The sequence below is a fragment of the Amblyomma maculatum genome, chromosome 5 (genome assembly GCF_055883805.1).
Source record: "Amblyomma maculatum isolate TAMU_Amacu chromosome 5, ASM5588380v1, whole genome shotgun sequence".
In the NCBI taxonomy this organism is placed as follows: domain Eukaryota; kingdom Metazoa; phylum Arthropoda; class Arachnida; order Ixodida; family Ixodidae; genus Amblyomma; species Amblyomma maculatum.
In genome coordinates, this window is record NC_139348.1 from 43880857 (window position 1) to 43905162 (window position 24306).

Sequence of the window (24306 nt, forward strand, 5' to 3'; positions counted from 1 at the left end):
GTGCAAGAATCGAATGTAACACTGCGTAATTATAAAATTTCCGAAATGGAAGCAAACCACTCCAGAAGAGATGTGCGTACAGCAAACCAACACAGTTTCGTTTTTATAAATGTGAAATATCCTTGTGTTGACAAAAAAAGCAAGCATAGAGTGTGCTGAAGTGCATGAACAGCGAAGCCAGGAGAAAGATGGCTAGCAACAATGATTTTATTTCTAATGACTCTCATTGCAACCAAAAGCAGTGTTCAGCCCCAATTCTTATCCTAGCTGATATGATGCATTCCAAATGAATGCTACGAAACACAGCCAGTATTTCCGAACCAATACATATGGTTGCAAAAAACATACGTTTAAAAGAAGGAACTACTATAGCTGCAGATAACCTTAGTGTCACACATTAAGGCCTGGACTGCACAAAAAAGACTGATGGAGATAAAAATTATCACTCAGAAGCCACAACAAACCCGTGCAAATGACAATAAACATATGCAAAGTGAAACTTAAAAGCCTTGTAAAAATCCCACATAAATGCAAGATTTCTTGCCTGTCACACGCTTTTCTGTTCGGCTTGAGAGATGAGGCCATGCCAAATTGTTCCCACGAAAGGTCACTCCATGCACATTTTTTCAGAGGCCAATTTTTCATCCTCTCAAGCCTCAGAAGCCAGCATAGTGCAATCTATTGAGCAAGCAACTGAGGGACCTCTCGGTAATACATTTACAAATTCACAGATGGTACTTCTACAATTTCACTCTTAATAGGCCACATAAATAAGAAAGAATGCAAACGAAGCGTCGCTGCTCAATTAATTCAAAGCAATAAGCCCGTGATCAGAACTGTACAAACAAGAACGTTGCTGTGCCCCTACATGATGAAAATGAACGCATGGAAATAACTTGTCGTGTAGAGTTCCCACTTTTGGGATGTTGCAAGGCCTTTGAAAAGGTGACGAACTCTGACAATATGAGTTCGAAGCACAAAAACAGCAGGCCACATATTCACGTTTTTTTTTTCAACTGAAATAAGGAATGTAGGAAAAGAGGACATTGGTGCCGATATAGTAAACCTGGCTATAAGACCGGCACCAGGGTTGCCATAACAGGACGATTAATTCTGAAACGAAATTCATACCATTCTATCAGAATCAGTGTCAGAATAATCTAATTACGCGGAGCCCAGATTCAACCTCAATACACCTCCACAAGTCGCAAGTCTAGCGCAAAGTCAAGATTCTCCCTTTTTTTGAGAAACTGCTCCGGACTCCCACTCTCAGGGGTGGAAGCAGGCTCTGGCATTTTGGAGCAGACACGGGAGCAGCAAAATTTTCATTTTAGAGCAGAAAAAGTCCGATTTCGCGTTTTGAGGATGCTTCATCGCAGAAAGCACTGCGGCAAAGCTCTTTCGGCGGTGAAACTGAGTACGATCAGCTGGAAGCAAAATGTGGATGGACACGTGGGACGTATGTGTTAGAACAATGCGATGCCATCCTAAAACAAAATGAACAGCGACGGCCCGAGCATCTTCCGATGAGCACGTCCGATGGCAGCCGCGGAATAGCATGCAGTCAAGGCAAATCCAAAACTATACGATTGAGCTTTATTTCGGATATGGCGAACTTCCGATTGTCATCACACCTGCTACAGTGCGCACAATATGCGCGGGCACAACAGTTACATGCATTTCAGGTTCCCAGAGGGTTATCGCTGGCTGAGCTAGGTGTACCTCAACGTGTCGCCGAACACCGATGTGTCTGCCCTGCGCCACCCATTATTGAAGTCTGCTGGACGCAGGCGAATTGCTGCGATCAGCCGTTGCGGCGCATCTAATTGAACTCGCTTTTCGCCCCTCATGGTGGGAACAGCGCCATAACAGGACGGAGCGAGAACACAACACAGGTGTTTCCCCACGGGTGTGTCTCCTTTAATGGGCATCAGCTGCATTCACGCTTCCATTTCAAATTATCTGACCTTGCAAATTAACGAAAGGCGAAGCAAAAAGAATTTACTTTAGTCCAAACACGGCATGAACACTCATGCTGTATCTCTTTTAGCAGAATTATGTAGGACTGCAACAATTCGAAGGATTTTTGCTTGAGTTCATGCAAGAAAACGAGACAAATGACAGCTACTGCAAAAGGCAGTGAAATCGATTATTTGTTTGTTTCACTTCACCTGCCTTTCGTGCAAGCCGTGGCAAAAACAGCTTTATGACGAACACCTCGAGTGAAACAACTGTCGTGGATGTGACTGCGTGCTTTTCTATAGTGAGAGCCCAGTGTTGCTCACTATCGATATTAGGCTAAACTTGGCGTTGTATACTTGCGATGGTCAATCATCGCGTAAAATGTAGTTTTTGCGCAGCTTGGTGCAACAGGTCAGATTGGCACAGAATGGTGTGATTAGCGCTGCACTTCCCCCCTTGAGCACTGTTGACACAGAGTGCAGGACATCTTAACGTTCCCAGTTTTCTTCTGCGATGAGGAAGACAATTGCCTAGTATAAAAGAGAGCTAAAGAAACTCTAGTGTTAAAGCCGAATAAAGAAGACAACTTCACCCTTCGTATGACGGAAGCTGAGAACACATGTGCCACAAATACCAGCGCACACCATGCAAGATTTTATTTACCCGAAAAACTTTCTCGAGCCTCGATAATCTCCTACAGTAAAAATATACATACAAAAGCCGTCTGAACAAATAACTTTCTCTGCCCTGCATCTCAATTATGAGACGCACTCAAGGTTAAAAAAGGAAACACTCACCAACATTTAGTAGCACACAAAAACAGTCAATGGCCAAGATAATGAACAACTTGCTGAATTTACAATTTAACAGCAGATCGCTGCTGTACAAAACAGAAGAAAGCTCGCCCCTGTGACTAGGAAGGGCAAAACCTCAAGAGAAATGAATCGTACCAGCTTCAGTGCAAGAACGAAAACAGGTGGTCGCACAACCGGTGTCCATCAACTCCCCACAATGCACCCAACTCCCTGGTGCAAGCGAAATTACGCAGAAGAGGAAATCCTGCTTCGGTGCCATGTTCTGGCCGCATTTGCTAGGGTCCCATGAACTTGACTCCATCTCGCAAAGTGGCCACAGTAGATGAAAAACTACTGAGGGAAGGCGCCAAGCTTCAAGGAGTGCCTTTTGCAACATCGCAAGCTAGGCACATTGAATATGCCAGCTGCCAGGATGACCACTGGAAAACTTTAAGCCACAGTTATATTTGCATAGAAGAAAATGAGGTACCTGGAAAACGAATAACTGCCCCACAGCACCCTTTTAAGCATGTTACATGACGCTAATTTACATCCATCATGATTCACCAGCTGCTTTCCTGCCCATGCAAGCATGCCTACTGGTTGGTAGTCACCTGTGCATGTTCCCCTTTATGTGATGTTATCAGACCACCTGCTTGCACCATTGGAGGTCCCACATTAAGACACGCTTTTAAGATGAAGTTGCCCTCTCCCATACCGACAGTATTTCCACTACCAATCTATCCTCCGAATATACGACAATCCTTTTGCCTACAATGATACGGCCTCCGTAATGAAAAACTCCAACCCCACCTGACTAGCACTTTTGTTCCAGATCTACTGCTGATGCAATGTTTTTATTTCCCTTTTTTTTCTTTTGCTGTGGTGCCTATGAATGTGCCATCCTACCGTATAATCTCGTGTAAGGGCAGCAGCCAGTATTTTGCATAGCATAGATGTGAATGTAAATTAGCTGTTCAAGGCTGCATTCTATCAGTGCAACAAGGAATGTATGGCAAGTGCCCGCCTTGAAAAGACTCTACCAGAGAGCTCAAAGAGAGCATTCTTTTAGCATGTGGAACTCTAGTGTCTTCAAGCAGCATTTTAAAGAGTTTAAAAGTGACTGGAGTCTCAAATGAACTTGACGGCACAGAGAATCAGCTTGCCTTCGAATAAGTGTGCTTCCGAGGAAACGGATCAGCCGGTCTCCAGCTCCGAGACCACCGACACTGACATAAAGAAAAACCTTAAGTTCGAACATCTGAATACGGCCACAATTAGTTTCGTCTTGCAATTCAAAAAGAAAGAAAAGGAGAGTTGCTTTGCGTGAGACACACCTTTAAAATTGACACCCGAATTTCAAAAAGGAATGGCTTGGGCCTTGCACAAGTTTATACAGTATTTACAGAGGTGTGAGATGGAAAATCGCGCGCGTGTCTGCCATCATAGCCGCTTCAGGGTGCGTTTCTTTTCTTTGGTCAGCGTGGCAGCCTTGCTCTCTGGCGAGGAGCCGCCCTTGTGCTTCGCAGGACGCGCATGGATCTCAGTCATCATTCGTGCCCTCCGGCAGTAGTCTTCATACCTGGAGAGAAAAGGGGGCAGAAGGAGTGATCGAGAAACAACCAATGGTGGAACGGCTCGATCAACGGCATATTGAAAACCATGAATGTTGAAAAAAGGCGCGAAATGTGCCCCTTTGCTTTAGACTTATGGTATAGTTTATGTGGTTTAACGTGCCACAGCAACTCTAGCTATGAGAGACACCGTTGTGGAGGGCTAAGGAAGATCAGCCGTAAGACATTCAGCTCAACACACCGCACAAACAATGCTGCAACAACGGTACAGGGCTGCGCCGTTGCCGTGCCGCTGGACAGGCTCACAGGTTGAAAACATTGGACGGTACTCTAGACAAGCTTGTTTTATGTGCAGTCCTTGAAAAGTGATTTTGCGAAATAGCCTAATTTTTCAGTGGGCCAGCTTTATCATACGCTTTGCGTAATCGGGAGTAGGTACACCATACACGCCAACATTCGCCATGCTTGATTCGCAATAGTAGCGGTTAGCTCCGTAACAAGCACCAAATCCTTTAATGCGATATAAAGGAAGCGCAATATCAAAAAGGCACTGTTGAGAGAAATTAAAAGACACGAAATGCGTCACTTCACGGCAAACCCGTACGGCAATGAATGGAAAGCATCTCGTGTAGCAAATCCCGCGTTTGGTAGCTGCCTTCACAAGTCCTTCGCTGTGCGTTTGTGTCTAAAGTTACCATTATAGTTGCGAAATATAAATGTAAGCTGCGACATCCTCATGGTTAATTGTGGCACTCATCGCTCATGAAAGTTCAGCCTGTGGAAGCGGAGCGTGGTCTTTCGCAGTTGCGCTGGCTGCTACTACTGGTGTCAACAAATTCCACCAGGCAAAACATATGTTGCAAGAGTTGCTGGCGCGCTCAAACAAAACACAAAACAGAATCAAGGTGCCAGACAGTTTTCACGAGCAGCACGCAGCAGCCGCAGTACACTGCCACTACCGCACCACCAATGGCACACGCACAGCCCAAGATGTCGTCGAGTAGAATCTGTGTGGATTCTTCCTGTTTGGCTCATACAGGACGCATCCAAAATATGACGATGGTAGCACTCAGCATTGAAACTAAAATCACCTATAGGGAGAGCTTCACTTGTTAGTAGGGTCATTTAAACCGCACAGCACCTGGGGCATTAGGGGACATTTTTGTTTACAAATTGCTTTCAGTACCCGTGCAACCGCCTGCCATGAGTGTTGTCAATTTGAAGTAGATAAGCACCAGTGCCTGCAAACCGGACGCAGAATACTGCAACACACAGAATAAGATGTCAGGCGCCAGGAATTACATCAGGCGACTTCTGACGAACTCTACCTCGCCTAACTAGAGAACAGCATGGTACCCACAAAACCTCACGGCCTGATAAAGTACCTCTCGAGCAGCATGCGGCCAGCCTCCTCGTTGAGCGCCGACTCTGGGTTGGGGGCGATAAGCAGGCATTTGATGGTGAGCAGGATCTGCTGGATGCCCATGTCTGGCTTCCAGTCTTTCTTCAGGGTGTTGACGCATATTTCGCCTGATTGAACGGCCACGTTCGGGTGGAAGATGCGTGTCGTGAGGAAACCCCGTGGCGGCGACGCCGGGAAGTCCTTCGGCAGCACCTACACCGCACGACAACGTGCTCTAGTTCCAATCTGTCTCACTGCTCAAGCTTGTGCCAATGCACTCTGAACAGACTCCATTTAACTTGGCTGGGCACTATGTATGCATCTTAGTGTGTAACGGAATCGCGTGAAGTAGCAACAGGGTCACTTTTTTCCAAGCCCTCTCTAAAGGTTCTGAGCATGGGTTTAATTTTCCCACATGTCCACCTGTCGTCAGTAATCAAACATTCTGGGATAAGGCAATGTGCTGCCAAAGTAGCAGGCAAAATGTCAACCTGCACAAGCTAACATTTGACTAGATTGCCATAACAATCACGTAAAACCAAAAATACTAAAACTATGCACCTGCCAAGGCACACAATCAAGTTAGGTTCACTAAAAGCCAAAGTGAAAAGATATATTTCACTAATGAACTGATTATGCATTTAACGTAATGACTGTCATTTGGCGTCTTCACAAGGCTCGTTACGAGGCCTCCAAATAAAAACTGACCCTGTTGCTGCTGCAAACCCATCAGGGACTAGCAAACAGGAGTGCCATGCGGACCATTTGAGCACCTGACACTAGAGCACAGCTGAAGTTAGTACTCTATGCTTTAGTGCGGCCCTCACACCTCTCTTGTGCCCCAGTAATTTGCTACTTACCAAAGCACCGCATAATGGTGCGACATCAAAGCGCACACCAACGGCATTCACTTGGAAGTCCTCCTTGCACTTACTGCTAGCATTCTCCCTTGGCACTGAAGGCTGCCCATTTGTGAGAAACTGGTCTTCGACAACAGCAGGATACACGAGGAAACATCATAATGCATGCCAGTGGCTGGATGTAAGTCGTTTAATTCTATTCGACCTGTTTCTCTGCAAGCTACACAACAGGTGTTGTACACCTACCAGCAATCACCAGTCTTGCTGGTGTTCGCTGTCAGAAAGACAAACCGCTCAGAACGCAGCAGCTATATAAAGACCTAGTTTTCAAATTTATTCTAATAAATTTTGCTAAGCTTAGAGTCTAATATAACTCAACTACGGCTAATGAATGGGGCAGAATAAACAAAATATTAAATAAGCCATACAGCAAACACTCGTCATTGCAGACACTGAATGAATGGCACCGGCCAGTTATGTTGCATTTGAACACCTTGCATCTGCCATCCCCCTCTGGTAGCGCCAAAGTAATAGGTGCAAGGCAGCTGGCAGTGCAGTCATGACCACCGGCCAATGCCACAGATAGGAGTATTTTCATTGAGGGGCATCAATGTTTTTCCCCGAAGTCTCGAGCTATGTCTGACACAGAACACTGTTAGCGACGTGACACACAAGGGAAACCTGCCACCAGGAGATACAAGGGAAACCAAGACGCAGCAAAATGGGCAAACAAGTTAACAAATAAAGTGCAGCAATTCTGTACGGTACCAGGCGCAGTTTAAAGACACCGCCAGCGTAGGGGGTGTCCTGAGGTCCCTCGATGGTGGCCTCAATGTCTGTGACGTCCTCTTCCTTGACAATGACCCGGATTCCCTCGGGTGGTTGACGAATCAGCTCGCAGAGCTCCCGCGACACCTGCCGCAGAACTTGCGGTGGAAGGTTTTCGATGTTCGAGCTCTGCACGTGACAGAGCAAAGCCATATGCCTCACTCCGGACCCCTCCGAAGAAATAGTGTGCATGAGGGCATACAGCAAAACATAAAACACTTGTCACACCCTACAGTATCGTTAAAATGGTTTCAATTTGGACTACTTGTGTCCTAAAGTTTTACCGACACATTTTGACATTATTCTGGCTTACAGTGTTCTGGTTCGCTTGATGGGGTCAATGTCCCAAAGCGACTCTGGCTACGAGAGACGCAGTAGTGGAAGGCTCCAGAAATTTCAACCACCTCGTTTTTTTTTTTTAATGTGCACTGACATCGAACAGGACATGGGCACCTGGCTATTCACCTTCATGGAAAAACAGCTGAAATGGCTTAGGTACGATTCCGCATCCTCGAGCAAGGTTGTCGAGCGCCCTCCACACCCCAGCACCACCCAGAGTGCACCACCCCAGCTGGGCGCCTAGTGTGTTCTCCATGCTCTACTAAACTGCTAATAGGGCAAAGACGATGGGTGCATCGAAAGGACAGCTCCATGTAATTACATTTCTAAAATTGGTTCTTTTTGCTTGCTTTAAAAAATCGTCTTGCCCGTCTGCTCAAACCTGTCACATCCTTGCCAAAAACAAGGGCACCTGCAATGTTAGAATGAAATCAGAGCAAAAGACCCTGGAATAGAGGCGAAACCATATCTAGCAACGCATGCAGTTTGCTTGCAAAACTGAGCAGAGATGGTACCAACTGCATTGTTTTTCCTGTCAGTGAGAAATACAACCTCGCCTGACTGGCTGTAAGTTACAATCAAGAAGAGACCACAATTACCACAAATTTGCACCTCTCAGCTAAAAGGGACTGAGAAATGAAACACAGGTAGTATTTCCGGACAATGCTAAGTATATCACCAAAATTGTCTATGTTCACAAGTGCAGGTGAGAGAATATTGAGGGGGATATATGTAAGAATTTACAGCTGGGTTGGGTAAGGAGCAAGTATGTAACCATAGCAAAAAAATATTTTTCAGGCCTTCATTAGAGGGTTTGGATTGGTCATGAACGCCCCAGAGCGACTATGGCTATGAGGGGTGCCGCAGTGAAGGTCTTTGGAAATTTCAACCGCCTGGGGTTCTTTAAAGTGCACTGCACAGTACATGGACAGCTTGCTTTTCGCCTCTATCTAACCACCGCAGCTGGGATTTGATATCTCATCTTTAGGGACTTGTACTGGTAAAGATACCTGCTGACCAAATAGCAGTTGGTAATATAAAATAAAACTAATCTGTCTTGCAGACCACAAGATGGAGGCGTCCCTGGCCCGGCCAGCGCCTCCTTGCGCGCTAGTGTGAGCTACCCGTTCGTAGCACTGAAAACCACTGCAGCATCCACCGTTGTTTCGAGGAGAGATGAGTATATGGTTGCAACAGTGAGTGAGGACTCAGGTACTGTGGCCAGAGTGAACATGTCCAGGGCGGAGGGATCGTGCCCCTATAGTGGGCGGGATGCACATTCTCAGGAAGGTGGCAAGGGTGCAGGTTCTAACCTGTACATAATTCTGCAGCCTTCCACTGCAGAGTCTTCAATCGCTGATCTTTAGCTTTGGGTCATTACAACCAATGCAGCGCCATTTCTCATCTCCATACAGCTTCCTTGCTACCTCTCCCATACATGCATGTTACATATAAGAAATGTGCAGAGAATCAGATCAGGTGCCCTTCAGTTCAGTCGTTCAGTCGTGTCCGACTCTTCGTGTTCCTATGGACCATGTCACGCCACGCTTTCCGGTCTCTCAGTATCTTCCTAACATCACATAACTTCATCTGCAGTGCCTCGAGGATGCCATCTAACCATCGCGTTTGCTGCCTACCCCTTCTCCGGCGACCCTCAACCGTTCCCAACATCAAATCTTTCTCCAGGGACTCCTCCCTTCTCATCAGATGACCAATGTAGCTGAGATTTAACTTTAGAATTTGACCCTCCAATGAGCAGTCAGGGTTTATGGTCGACAATATCGACTGATTTGATCTTCCGGCAGTCCAAGGAACTCTCAAGAGTCTTCGCCAGCACCACAATTCAAACGCGTCAATTCGTCGGCAGTCAGCCTTTTTCACAGTCCAACTCTCGCATCCATACATCACAACTGGAAAGACCATAGCACGAGTTATACGGATCTTGGTTGGCAGACTAATGTCTCTGCTCTTTACTAGGTGGTCAAGGCTAACCATTGCTCTCTTTCCCAGAATCAGGCATCTCCTAATTTCATGGCTGCAGTCTCCTTCCGAGGTAATCTTGGAGCACAAGAACAGAAAATCTGTCACAGCTTCCACTTCTTGTCCATTGATGCTCCAGGACTTGATAGGGCAAGACGCCACGATCTATGCCTTTTTAATGTTCAGTTTAAGCCCGAACTTCTCACTTTCTTCTTGCACGCGCATCAGAAGGCTCTTGAGTTCCACTTCACTTTCTGCCAATAAAGTGGTATCATCCGCATATCTAAGGTTGTTGATACGTTTTCCAGCAATCTTCACTCCAGCTGAAGACTCGTCCAGACCGGCCTTCCTCATGAAGCACTCTGCATATAGGTTAAATAGGCAGGACGACAGTATGCAGCCTTGCCTCACTCCTTTCTCGATCGGAAACCAATCAGTAAGACTATGCCCAGTTCTGACTTCGGCCTCTTGCCCTTCATAGAGGTTCCTGAGGAGATAGATGAGCTGAATTGGAACTCCCATCTCTTGGAGAGCTTGCCACAATCCGCTGTGATCTACGCAGTCAAACGCTTTCGCATAATCAATAAAGCAGTAGTAGATGGGTTTCTGGAACTCTTCCTTTTTCCATGATCCAGCGAACGTTGGCAATTTGGTCTCTAGTTCCTCTGCCCTTGCGAAACCCAGCTTGCACGTCCGGAAGCTCCCGATCCCCCTACTGCTGCAGCCTACCTTGGAGGATTTTCAACATCACCTTGCTAGCATGCGAAATAAGCGCGATCGTGCGGTAGTTGGAACAATCTTTGGCACTGCCTTTTTTTGGAATGGGGATGTAAACTGACCTCCTCCAATCCTGTGGCAACTGCAGGGTTGTCCAAACTTCTGACATAATGCATGCAGAATGTTAACAGCGTCATGGTTGAGGTTTTGAAGCAACTCAGCTGGAATGCCATCAATTCCGCTAGCTTTGTTCTGAGCAAGGCTAGCTAAGGCCCATTCAACTTCACTCTTCAGGATGCCCGGCTCGAGATCAGTAATCAGAATGCCTCATGGATGCACCGCGGTGCATCCATGAGTGCTTGGAAGTGCTAGAGCACACAAAAGTATTAAAGGGGAAACGGTGGCCTATTAACTATATTGCTAAATGGATGGCCTCAAGAGACCTCAGAGTTATACTATCAGATGAAGAAGGGTATTTTACTATTTTTTCTGAGAATCAGTTTTAAGAAAAAGCCAAGGCTGCTGCTGAGAAGAATTTCAAAAGGTTTCCTATGAAAGCGACCATGATAAAAGAGAGGGCTATGGCGCTTCTAGATGATCTTGGGCTTGAACGGATACGTGAACAGGTGAAACAATGCAAGCAACTACATTTGGAAGTATTCTTTTCGGCAAAAACCCATAAACCAGATGTTCCGTTCAGAGCCATCGTATCTGAGAAGAGCACGTGGCAGCACCTGGTGTCCAAATATTTGCAGAAACACCTTTCCTCGTTGACTTTATCAGACCCTTTAAGGCTACCTAACTCTGAAGCCCTTGTCGTGTTCCTCAAAGAACACAACCCAAGAAAATGTGTCGGCTTCAGCATGGATGTCAAGGATTTATATTATAGCCTCCCCCATGACTGCCTCCTTAAGCGTGTACAAATGTGCATTACAGAAGACAATAATGAATGTGACTTCATTGACGCCTCAGGGGTTAGTGTTGAAAGTTTCCTTGAACTTTTGAGGTTCTACCTGGAATCCACCTTCATAGGCTGGAAGAACAAGCTGTATACGCAGAAGGCTGGAGTCTGCATTGTGTCGAGTGCTGCACTGGTCTTGAGTGACATCTTCTTAATGTACGTGGACAGACACCTGAAGGATAACTTGGAGGGCTTACATTATTCCACCTTCAGGTATGTGGACGACTTTTTAGTATTAACAGACCGTGAATGATTCAATCAACGAATGAAGGATATTATGGATGTTTTTACTGAGTGTGGATCCGGCCTGAAATTTACTGTTGAGAAACCAGTGGACGATCGGTTACAGTATTTAGATATTTTGATTCAATTCGGTGATGATCATGTTTGTTGGGAATACAACCCGAGATCGATGAAGCCGCTGTTAGGCTCCAATTCAGGACATTCTAAATTAGTGAAGAATGGGATGATAAACACTTGCTTATTAAATGCGTTGAAGAAATCTTGTTACCACGGCATGGGCAAGAGTTTTGAAAGACAAGTGAAGAGAATTGCAAAGGCCGGTTATCGGGAGTCAGTTATTATTGAAGTCAGTTGCCGGGTACTGAAGAACCTTAAAAGAACGCACAGACTGAAATCCCTGCCCAGCATGGGTGAGAGGAAGAGGAAGGTTGCAGTGGTACCATATGTGCACAGGATTTCGCATGGCCTCAAAAATGTAGGCAAGAGGTATAATGTGGACGTCGCACTGACCGCCACGCTCAAGATGAAGAGGATCTGCCCGGCTGTTCAAAGGGAAAGAGAAGCGAAGAAGCAAGAATGTGGGGTGAAACATAGAAACCTATATGTTGGATGCAAGACAGGTGTTGTGTATAGGCTTCCACTCTCTTGTGGAGCCAGTTATATAGGACAAACCGGACGGTGTATTAATAAGAGACTACAGGAACACTGTAACAACTTGGAAATTGGAAAGGACAAAACGTTTCTGGTATCCCATTGCCAGTCATGTGAAATATAGAAAAAGGAGAAGAAGAAGTGCACTCCTAAGTTTGACAGTGTTCAGATTTTATATCGCCACAAAGAGAAGATAACGAGAGAGATAGTGGAATTGTATTTTATTTCAACGGACAATAAGTGTGTCAGCAAGACGTCTCTTGCTCTTTCTAGCAAAGAGGTGTCTTTTTTAAGCGATTTTTAAAGTAATTTTTTTATGCAGCAGGTGAACCCAGGGGTTGTTTCACGTGACTGTCTCGTTTTCTTCGTGTTTGTTTTTCTGGGCCTTGGAGTTAACGGCTTAGGCTTAGTTGTGAGTCAGCGCATGTACTGTGGCTTTCTTTTTTCTTGTCCTTTGTCTTCGTGTTCGCGCTGTTTATATTAATAATGAATAAGTACCAACTCGCGCAACAAAGTATCTTGGTAATTCGTATCTCTCCTTGCTATTTTCTGAAAATCCGCATTGAGAACCTTGTATATTTCTCTTTCCCCCATAACTTTTGCCATCATCCTTTCCTCAGCTATTTGCAAAGCCTCTTCAGATAACCAGTTTGCTTTCTTGCATTTCTTTTGCTTTGGAACTACCTTAGTAGCAACTTCTTGTATTATAACATCCGTCCACATCACTTCGGGCTGTCTGCTAGATCTAATTCTTGAAATCGATTCCTCACTTCCACAGCATATTCTAATGGAATTTGATCCAGATCATACCTGAAAGGCCTTCTACTTTTCTGCGTTTTCCTCAATCGAAGCTTAATTTTGGCAACAAGAAGCTTATGATCTGTGCCCCAATCGGCCCCAGGCCTTGTTTTTACTGCTTGTATAGCGCTTATCCCACTCTGCCGGCAAAGAATAAAATCGATCTGATTCCTGTACAGACCATCCGGTGAAGTCCATGTGTAAAGGCCCCTCTTGTGCTGTTGAAAATAAGTATTTGCTATGGTCATGTTGTTTTCTTGACAAAACTCTACTAGCCTCTGTCCAGCTTCATTTGGCTCGCCAAGACCGAACTTGCCTATAATTCCGGATATTTCTTCACTCCCGACCTTAGCATTCCAGTCTCCTATGAGAAAAACGACGTCTGATGATGGGGTGCGGTCTAAAAGGCATTGTAGGTCCGCATAAAATCTCTCAACGTCAGCTTCTTCAGCAGTAGTGGTCGGTGCATAGACGTGGATAACTGTTATGTTGAAAGGATGACCTTGGATCCGAAGTGAACTCATTCGGTCGTTTTTGGGGTTGTACCCTAGCACTACTTTGCCCATTCTTCTGTTTACTATGAGAGCGACCCCATTACTTCTCTTGGATTCGTGCCCACAATAAAAGACATAATGGTCGCCGGAGTTAACTTCTCCCATTCCGGTCCACTTGAGCTCGCTGATACCCAAGATATCAACGTTCAATCTGTCCATTTCTCGCTTGACGACATCCAGTTTACCTTGCGTCATAGATCTTACATTCCATGTTGCTATGTGATATATCTCCTTGCAGCATTGGACTTTCCGGTAGCTTCCCGACACATCCACAACTGAGCGTCCTTTTAGCTTTAACCCAGCTGCTTCATTCGTCCTGGAGCTACTAGGAATCGCCCTTTGTTCATCCCCAGTAACATGTGGGACGCTTTCCAACCTGGGGGGCTCATCTTCCGGCGCCATGTCATTAATGGTATTTTGACTGGCCATAGGGTTTTCTTGCCAGGAAATACTGGAGTGGTTTGCCATTACCTTCTTCAGTGAATCACATTTTTTCAGAACTCTCTGCCGTGGCCTGTCTAACTTGGGTGGCCCTACACAGCAGAGCTCACGACTTTATCGAGTTTCGCAAGCCCCTCCGCCACGACGAGGCAGTGATCCATGAAGGGGCAGGTGCCCATACAGCATGAAAATTAAAAGCGTGTTTGGTGCAAGACAGCTCCGTGCCCTCAAATGCCCCGAACCCATTTACGAACCGCAAAATTAAACAAAACCTACAACAAAGGGACTCACTTAAACAAAATCTCATGGCCTGGAGATGTCCCCATTCAGCACAATATTTTTCCCTTCCACGGTGTCGATCAAAAGTGATTTTGTGCGTGCAGCACTGAATGTGGCAACATCACGACTCATACACCTGTCAAAATTCACTCTGCACTCGCTGAAAAAAAAATTATACCTCGTATTCGACTTTAAGAAAAAATAATGGCTGAAACTATCTCAATGTCACCATTTAAGCCAATTATGGTGCACCCAAACTGTTTTAAAATATCCAGGACACCGCAAATTGCTCAAAATCACATGCTGGTTTCAAGTGGCTCTTGGAGCTTTACAAGTGCTTTCCTTGTTGCTTTGCAACATTCACAAACCTTTACTGCAGGGTTTCCCCCGTCTTGACCCTATCTAAAGAACTTTTGGAACCATGCGATATTTCCTAATTGCGCAAAAGAGATTAGTTATGCCGCTTCTATGACCTCATTTCTGAAAATGTCTGTGGGTAATGGTGCCTTTTTAATATTGCAAACATTATCCTTGCGTTATTCTGCTCCCGTCATGAACAACAAAGTCTGAGGCTTGTATTTGGACGTCTTAGGAATTTTATAAACTCTATCATTTCTTGTGGCTATTTCAGCTATTCAACCATTGTGCAAGTGTTTTACTAACAATGTACGTGACATCATCAATTCGTGAACTGGATCATCAATTGTTTCTGAACATGAACAGAGTTTCAGTTTCAATATGATGTTCTAGTCCCTTTAAAATAGTTCTTGGAATTTTGAAAAATGGCTTCTGCGCCGGAGACAGATGACTCCAAAGAATGTAATCACTTAACTCAATATGAGGACAAATGGTGACTCGAAAGAATGCGACACAACACTTAACTCAATATGTTGTAATAACTATAGAGCTACTCTTTAAACCTTTTAACGAAACTTGAGCCAAAATTATTTTTCAGTGCAAGTACCATAACCTGTCGGCTGAGAAAAAAAAAAGAGGGACACGCCTTACTCACTGCGAATCAAAATGCCACAAATCACATGAGTTGGGCTCCTCAGAAGTCAGGAATTACAGGAAGCTTAAGCGAGCCCTCAAGGATGTTACAGAGTTTAGACTCATTGGTAATGCACCAGAGGGCTGATAAAACACACGTAACATACTATACCGGGATATTGAAACGCAGTGAATTTGTGTGTTGATTCCTTAGGGACTTTTATATACATGTCTGCATTATGTTAAAGTGATCTAATTTGCTGCCAATTCTTTAATTAGTAGTCTCACCTTAATTATGGGGCTGCGTTTGTGCATTATATAAAGAATGTAGTTACCTAAAACACGTGCTTTGAATGATGGTGTATAAACTAATCTTTTAAAGGGTCACTGCAGTTTAGCCAAAAGACCTGGCATCAGTGGGCAGAGAAAAAAGTCATGTTAGCATTCAGGGAGAAAATGAAGTTTACCTTTCCCAGAAATGATGGCAGTATGGCTACTCTCTACCTTTAATAAGCTGTTTACGGAAGCAAACAGTAACCATAACCATCCTTCAGCTATGAGCAGCTTATTCACATCATGTTACAGACTAGTTCAAAATGCAGCCCTTTTTGTTGATCATAACTTTAATTTATCAAATCTTTGGTCTTGGCATTTGACGCATGGTTCCCCAGTTCCCTTGAAACCAGTTCTTGGACCTCACACCCACCTTCATATCTGGCACCAGTTGGGAACTACTTGCTCAATCCAACAGGAGAACAGGCTGTAGCACATTTTCCTGCACTTTGTCGGCATGAACAATATCATACTATACAATTAACAAGTAAGAAAATGCCTGTGAATCTTCGCAGTGCGGAACCTCAGCTATCAGTCTGCACATTGTCCGAGTTATTCCCGCCATCACTTGTGTACTGCACTGTTATGAGTGGAAATATAAAAAATCTGACATGCTTTTTCTGATCGTTTGTTGCAAAGCTTTTAGGTAAGATGGCCGCAGAGGAGTAGAAATGCATTGAATCAATTCAAGCCTAGTATTTGGAAGCAATGCTACAACTGGCCACGGGAAAAATTCAGTACTGCTGCACAGGACATCTTGCTAAAATGTTGTGCCATCCTTGTCACCTAATAAAGGGAAACGTTCACAGAAACACCAAACACGGCGCACCAATTGTGGACTGCATGAGGACTTCCAAAAAGCAGGAAGCAATCAGTAGTCCATCACCTTTGTTAGCTAATCCTGCTGCTCCATAAAAAGCACTTTAATCAGCATTCTTGCAACGTATATGGGATTCGGTTTATCACAAGGCCGACATGCGCTGCAGCAAACATGCTGACAAAAGATGCGCACGAAAATTAATGCGGCGAAGGCCTGGACGTGTAACGAAATATAGGGAAGTGAATGGCTTCGCAAGCGCGAGCAGCACCACACAAACAATGAGGCGCAAGCCTTCGACTAACACTTTCGCCTGTACCGATACGCAAGGGTTGATGCACGCATAGTTAGCTGCGGCTCTCTTCAGCTAGTTGGACGTCTCACGGAACAAAATATCGAAAACGTAGCACTGACGCCCAAAAGATTTCACAGCAGACTGCGGAAACCGTTGCAGCGGCCAACCCGAGTACAGGCGCATTTTAAAACCTAATGTGTTGAAACTTGTCTGTGCAACAGCTGTAATCAATAAGTTTCAACATGCAATGCACTCGATACAACGGGGAAGTGACAAATTTGCAGTTTGACGAATAGTTGGTCGGTGATTAAGCCTAATCAAAAGCGCACACTACTCGCGCAGCTTAGTAGCTTCACTCTATGCAATTTAAAAAAAAATTAGGACGCCCACTCACACTGGACATGTTGAAATCAGCCAACCAACGCCCGACGGTCTGTTTCGGGACAAGCACCTTTGGTACAGCGAGCAGCTACATTCACCGCTTCGGAAGAACCGCCAGCACCACCTGGCACGGGTGAAAGAAGAAACCGTTGTAAATCGAAGGGAGCCGAAGACAGGAAGTCGAGTTTGAACCAAACCAATCAGATTGGCCGGTGAACACACTCCGGAAATCGTTGCTCAAGAATAGCGCGCGATTTGAAATATGATTAAAGAAACGAGAACGAAGCGCCTAGTGAGAGGACTGTGGAAGAAAGATCAATATTTATCTGAATACTCCAGTCCTTGAATATAAATATTTAAAATCTACAATGCACCCCGGCCAATCCCCCGCCGTGGGCATGTGCTATTTTGTCTCAGGTCATCATCATTATCATCATGTGGACTGACTGCTGACGACGGTTGGTGGTGCGAGTGCTGAAGTGGAGAAGATATCCTATGCTGTGGTTTACTCAAGGTGTTCGGTGCCTGGTGCTTCTTCGTGGTGAGGCCTTTCCACGTGCAGGGGGGTTTTGGTCATGTTTCAGGCTAGCTTCCAGGAGTTGGTAATGTAAAGGCTTCATTACCTTGCTCACAGGCATGTCTTTCACCTCATCGGGAGAAAGCTCGGCAGATTGGTTCGCCAGTCTGCCGATTGAAAGCTTGCCTCTGGATTCATTTGCTAAAAATGGTGTCGATGTGATTCCTGTCGCACTCATACCGATAGGCGATGGAATGCTGAAAATGAAAAATCCGAAAACTATTCAGCAGCAACTCAAGAGTCTGACGGAATACTATCTTGATATCTCTGAGGTGCGACCTTTCGGGAGATGAGGTATAGTTTTCAAAACTGCAAACATTAATTGTGTGTCAGATGTGCTACGCTGCAGTTCTTTTACCTCGATTCCTGTCAAAGCCTTTATTCCTGAACAGCTGGCCTGCACTAAAGGCATTGTGCGTGGAGTGGATCCTGCATCTACTGCTCAAGACATTTTGGAGGAATTTCAGGACGCAGGAGCTGGTGTTCTTTCAGTGTATCGATGCTCTCGCATGGTGGCTGGGGTGCGTGTTGCTACAGAGTCATTTATAACAATTTTTGCCGGTTTTATGTGTCCATCTGAGTTGAAAAATTAGCCAATTGTTTATCGCAATGGCCCGCTACGTCCTCGCTCCCTTCAATGTACCAACTGTTGGCGATTTGGACACAGTGGAAGAGCGTGTAAGTCTGCGACTAGATGCAGGGTTTGTGGGGAAGGACACTCTTCTGACAGCTGTACCGTTGCAAAACCTAGCTGTTGCCTATGTAGTAACGCGCACTCAGCTGATGACGCCAGTTGTGAGAAACGTTCTCAGGAACAGGTGTTACTATTAATTCAAGAGAATCGTTGCTCTCGAGCAGATGCTTATGCCCTTCTTGATCGGAAAAGGCACACTTATGCCAACTGCGTGCGCCCTTCTACTCCAGACTTTGAGGCCACGTTGCTACCGCAATTGTGACAACGGTTGAAAACGCCCTTTCTGTCGTGGTTGACCGTATGTTTACCAGCTTTACTGAAGCCTTGTCTGGTATAGTTGGTAGCCAGTCATCTTGCCCACCTCAACCTGTGCTGACTCCAGCATCTATTTTATTTCAAAACTGTGCTCAAAGTTTAAATGCAGCTTCTCCTCTAGAGCTGGCTCAAGTGCAGCCTATCGACAGTGTCCCTGTAAGCATTTCTAACAAAGGTGTTTGCTCTAATGATGTGAAATGGCATGCCCTACTCAAAAGCGCCGCGCTTCTACCTCACCCTCTAAGTCCTCCTTTTCCCAGACCAAAACTAAAAAAGGGCCTTCTAAAGTTTTACCGCAGTCCAATGTGTTAAAAGAGGCTGTTGCGACTTCAATTTTTAGGAAAGTAATCATGGCAGGTGTAGATGTTCTTCAGTGGAATTGTCGCTCTATTGTATCTTCCCTTCCAGATTTATATCTTCTCCTCTCAACACATAAGCCAGACATAGTGCTCTTGCAAGAAACTTGGCTCTCCCCCACAAAGTGATTTACCTTAAAGAAATTAAGTGTTTTCTGCGCCGGTCATGTAAACGGTAGGGGCGGTGGCTTATTAATTTTGATATCGTCAAAATGATCTCACCGGCCAAAAATAACCAAAACAATAACGAATCCTGAGTGTGAGATTTTGGCTGTAGATATCCCATTACCGCAGTGCGGCCCTGTCACAGTCGCTAAATTTCTACTGCCCCAAAGGTGTACGCAGCACAGACCATTTTGAGAGATTACTTACACATTCTAATGCGGTCGTTATTGCAGGAGATTTTATCTCGCACCATAATTTTTGGGGTAACTACTCTGACTCATGTGGACACTGTTAAAAACGTGGATGTCGGCAGATGCTGTGCGCTGCTGTACTCGGGCTATAACCATCAAGGGCGGAAATTCGCGATCCGTCACCGATTTATCCATGGCAGCACGTGGGATAGGTATAGGAGGATGGTCAACAGTAGACAGTGGTACATCTAGTGACCACTTTCCAATAACATTTACCATCATGATGAGCCCAACACCACGAGACAGCACTTTTGACCGTAAACGAATAAACAACGCCAAGTATGCAGCTTCGCTACGCTCCTCTCTCAAATTAAACCTTTGTTCATGTAGGACCGACAAAGCACAACCGTAATTTTTCTCAATTGAGAATGCTACTGTAGATTCCCAGTTCACTGTACGGTCTGCAGTAAACAATAAGTCACCATCCCTAGGTTGGAATGATGCGTGTGATAAAGCCGTCTGCCGCAGGAAAGCAGCATGGACAAGCCTTTCTTATAACAAGAGCTCAGTAAACAGTATAAACTACAACTTTTGTTCGGCGTCATTTAAAAGAGCCATAGCGCAGGCAAAGGACGAGTACAACAAAAATTTGGGTACTCATTTTTCAACCCCTGAGCATAGGAAGGCTTTGTATCGTTTCATGGAGCGAAATAGAAACTGACACAATTCTCAGTCACTAAGTTCAGTAGTGTTGTCTCCACAGGAGGCAAGGAATGAGTTGGAACAAATTGCACAAGAGCTAGCATTACGTTTCCAGGAGCAGTGCAGAGTTCCCTTGCACTCTCCCATTTCCTGCTCAGGCTATGATGAGGTTGAAAGGTCAGAACTCCTATCTGCGATTTCTTCCATGCAAAACTCGGCTCCAGGTTGGGACGGGGTTACGGTAGGTATGCTCAAACATTTACCAAATGAATTCAATGAGGATCTCCTGGATCTCGTCAACGAATCATTGCTTCCAGCTGATCAAGTAGCCGTGGAGAATTGTGACAGATACAGCGCCTTTTCATGCATGTAAACCCATTTGACACGCCGCTGATGCCTGCTCTTGTACTGCGTCTGCTTCTGTGTGGTGTGGCGTTCGAGGAAGTGTCAAATGAAAGGCGCCGTACGGACGCCTGGATCGGACGCCCGGCGGCAGCATGTTCGTATATGCATATGTGCGTGTGTGAACAACATTTATTTTCACCAGAATGGAGGCCCCCTACTCCCCTCCCCTAGCGCGCAGGCCCAGGGGACGGTGGCCGGGACCTCCGCGATTAGAGGCAGGCAAATAGGTCGTGGTTCCTTGCGGCCGCTTCCGCCAGGCGGATGGCTTGCATCTGAAGAGTTGAGTCCTTGCTCCGCAGAGAGATTTCCCAGGCTTCTTTACTAAGTATTTTTGTCTTGGCCCCTTGGGAGCTAGCGCATTCCCAAATTGCATGGTTGAGGGTCTCTTTCTCCCCACATTGCTTACATTTATCGTCCTGTCGCTCATCTTTCTGGACGTGATAGGCCTAGTGTGGGTGGATGTAATTCCCTGCCTGTAGACGCCGCCATACGGTCGTCTCTTTGTTGCTCAGACACTTATCTGGTGGTCCCAACAGCTTTCTGCTTTGTCTATATATTTCGACTATTTCTGTGTAAATTAATAGACGTTAGCCCATGTTCTGGCAATAAGGCGGCTCCACGGTTACCCGGAAGTAGAGATCTCGGGCTAACTCGTGTGCCGCCTCGTTACCAGGAACAGACGCGTGCGCTGGAGTCCATATTAAACTAACGTTTCTATTCACCTGTTTTCCGGACAGGATTCTCAGCGCTTCTGGTGCGATCCTGCCCTTTGCGTAATTGTAGATGGCTGTTATGTTGTCACTAATTATGAGTTTTGCTTCCGTTCCTACGCAGGCGAGCGCTATCGCAGCATCTTCAGCTGTTTCCGAGTTTCGGCTTTTGGTAGTGGCTGCCGTTACTGGGGCGCCTCGGCCGTCGACTACTGAGGTTACCGCCGCACCCGTCTTCCCACTCGTCGCATCAACGTATGCAACGGTCTTGCTGTCCAGTGGTACGAAGAGCTTTTTGAGTGCTTCTCTCTTTTGCCTCCTTTCCTAGTTGTATATGGGGGGAATGTGTCGAGGAAGAGGGGAGAGGGTTAGCTTATCTCGGTATATCTGTGGGATGCTCGACTGTGTGCAGGCCTACCATATTTAAAATGGCTCTTCCTGGAGTTGTCTGGCTTAGCCTTTCGAGTTGCGATACTCTGACCGCCTCTGCTATTTCTTCCCGCGTACTGTGTACCCCCATAGCGAGCCGCATCTCTGTGGATTTATTCATTGGTAGGCCCAGAGCGTTCTTTATGCATCGCCCAATAGGTGCTTCTAATTTTCTTTTTTCCTTTGCTCTAAGGTTTAAATATGGCGTAGAGTAGCTTATGCGGCTTGTGATATATGCCTGCATAAATCTGATCAATCCTTTCTTTTAAGCCTCGGTCCTTCACTGTTATTCTTCCAGTTTCTTTAGTATTCCGTCGTTGTATTCATTCTCTTGATTGTATAGCCCTAGGATTTGTATTTGATCAACATTTATTACGGACATTCCTTCCACTTTGATATCAAATTATCCGATTTGCTTGCACCTCAACGATTTTGGGTTGTAGACTAGTAGTTCTGATTTGTACGTTGAGCACGAAAGCCCCCTACAAACCGCGTAGTAAACTACTGTCTCTGCCGCTGCCTGCAGTCGTCTCTCTAGGCTCGCATCACTCCCCTGGCTTATCCAGAGATTGATGTCGTCCGCTTACATGCTAAATTTGAGCCCTCCGATGTTGCTCAGCGCTTATGCGAGACCCCTCATCGCCACGTAGAGGAGGAATGGAGAGAGAACCGATCCCTGCGGTGTGCCTCTGCTTCCTAGCTGCAATGTGGGAGACTCGATGTCTTGGAATTTAATGCAGGCTGTTCTGCCTGTTAAGAAGTTTCTTATATAGTTATATGTTCTGGATTTCACTCCGATTTCCTGTAGACGGCTGAGAATCGCCTCATGCCTGACGTTGTCGAAAGCTTTCGTTAAATATAGTCCCAAGATTACTTTGGCGTCCCTGGATCGTGAGTATATTATATGCATGGATTGTCTTGTGGGGTCATGACCGGATGTGACGTCACGCCAGCTCATGACTTCACGGCCGATGACGTCGCCATGTGATGGAATCATTGTAAGTCATCTCTGTCATTAGTCAAGACTATTAAGTAAAGAGTAATGACTAATTAGTGCTAGGTAATGACTAGTTAGACATAAGCTAGAAATAATCAGTGACTAGTTTAGTCTTTGTTAGTACTGGCAGTGATTATGCGTTATCAAACTAAAGCGTCACGAACGGACGGACACCATCGGGGCAGCGAGCATGAGCCAGGCTTTCGCCTTAAAAGAAACCTCCCTCCCATCGTTTCGGTGGTACAACAGATCAGCGCATCATATTTCACGTGAAATACAAAAATGCAAATCCAACTAAGTAAAATTTTTGCCCTTATTTTCAGTGACATACGCAAATGATTTCCTCCCTTCCCTGGGTGTGTGCCACCTTTTAGGTACATTCTTGAAATCTTTTCAAACGTAATGGCCGCAAAAAAATGAAGTCGAGCCAGAAGACCGAACCTAATGTTAACGCATTCAACCATTTACAGAATGCAAATTACAGTACCCATACGATTGTCTGTCTTCGCTATAGATATGTGTAACCCTACAAGTTACATCCAAAGCCGAGCCATGATGCAAGCCGGTGTCGCACAGGATCCTCATGATCCCGGATGTACCTGCTGACCACCTTCCCTATACGGCCGTCTTTTCTTTTCACATTAACATTGATTTGATATAACTCGAAGTTTCATTCATAGACACTCTGCATCGAAATTTGAATAATGGTTGAAATTTAATTCTCTTGTCGGATATGACGATGCCTAATCTTTTTTTTTAATTGAAAATCTTTATGCACTTCTCTGCTATTCCGTAAATTGGCAGCCCGAATGCTGGGCATACACGCGCTGTAGAAGACGCTAAAGAAGAATAGCACGTGCAAGAGAAAGCGGGTCTTATTCCTTGTGCTTGTCGCTTTCTTCGAATATGGATTCGCCAATTTTAAACACCTTTCTTTCATTGCTCCCCTCACATTTGAGACTCATACATATAGTGTGAGTACCAGGATACAGCAATGTGACAGCCAATGAGGTTGCTGACTAAAGAATCTCTTAATGGCCCTGTATTTCCCATCCTCCCGGCAACAGCGTACATAACAGCAGCACTATTTCGGCGGCGTGCCTTATTAAGCACGCAGTCTCGATCTATTTTATGAACGGATGACTACCTGCATCTCAAATATTCCTGGAATAGGAAATCATGTCAATCAAGGCAGACTGAGGTCTCTCTAACCAGGCTACGCTGTCGTATTACGCCCCTAAATTTTTATATGCACAGGTCTGGTTTGGCGCTTTCTCCTGTCTGCGCATTCTGCGGGGAACCGGAAACAATAGATCAGTTCTTGATATTTTGCTGCCGTTTTACCATGATGAGAAAACGGTATTTAGAGAAGCCGTTACAACAGCTGGGTCTTAATTTGAGCAGCCAAATTTTATTATAGTTCGGTGCCACCATGCTTGGGTACAGCCACAGGCCTGTTTTAACGCTTCAAAACTTCTTAATAGAAACAAAGCGTCTAACTTGCTAACAAGCGTTGAAGTTTTATTCTGTACATATAAATCTTACTATTCTGCAACTGCGTGCGTT

General features: G+C 45.3%; 2 protein-coding genes across 3 annotated transcripts in view; one reads left to right on the forward strand and one right to left on the reverse strand.

The window, feature by feature from the left end:
- The window catches only part of LOC146188193 (sodium-dependent nutrient amino acid transporter 1-like), a 351255-nt gene that overhangs the window by 193745 nt on the left and 133204 nt on the right, over positions 1–24306 (forward strand). The window lies entirely within an intron of this gene.
- Positions 1952–8015, reverse strand: LOC146188198 (ubiquitin-conjugating enzyme E2 S-like). The gene is made up of 4 exons (XM_084603403.1): positions 7962–8015; positions 7361–7549; positions 5716–5945; positions 1952–4338 (listed from the first exon to the last, which is right to left on the reverse strand). The coding sequence occupies exons 1-4, from the start codon at positions 8013–8015 to the stop codon at positions 4200–4202; spliced, it is 612 nt and encodes a 203-aa protein (XP_084459529.1). The 3' UTR covers positions 1952–4199.

Excerpts from the sequence above, each read along its gene's own strand:
- LOC146188198 (XM_084603403.1), bottom strand. The coding sequence starts at position 8,015 with ATGGAGAACACACTAGGCGCCCAGCTGGGGTGGTGCACTCTGGGTGGT. Across the intron at positions 7,550-7,961 it reads GCACTCTGGGTGGTGCTGGG|AGCTCGAACATCGAAAACCT; the intron begins GTGTGGAGGGCG and ends TGTCACGTGCAG. Across the intron at positions 5,946-7,360 it reads GTGTCTTTAAACTGCGCCTG|GTGCTGCCGAAGGACTTCCC; the intron begins GTACCGTACAGA and ends CGTGCGGTGTAG.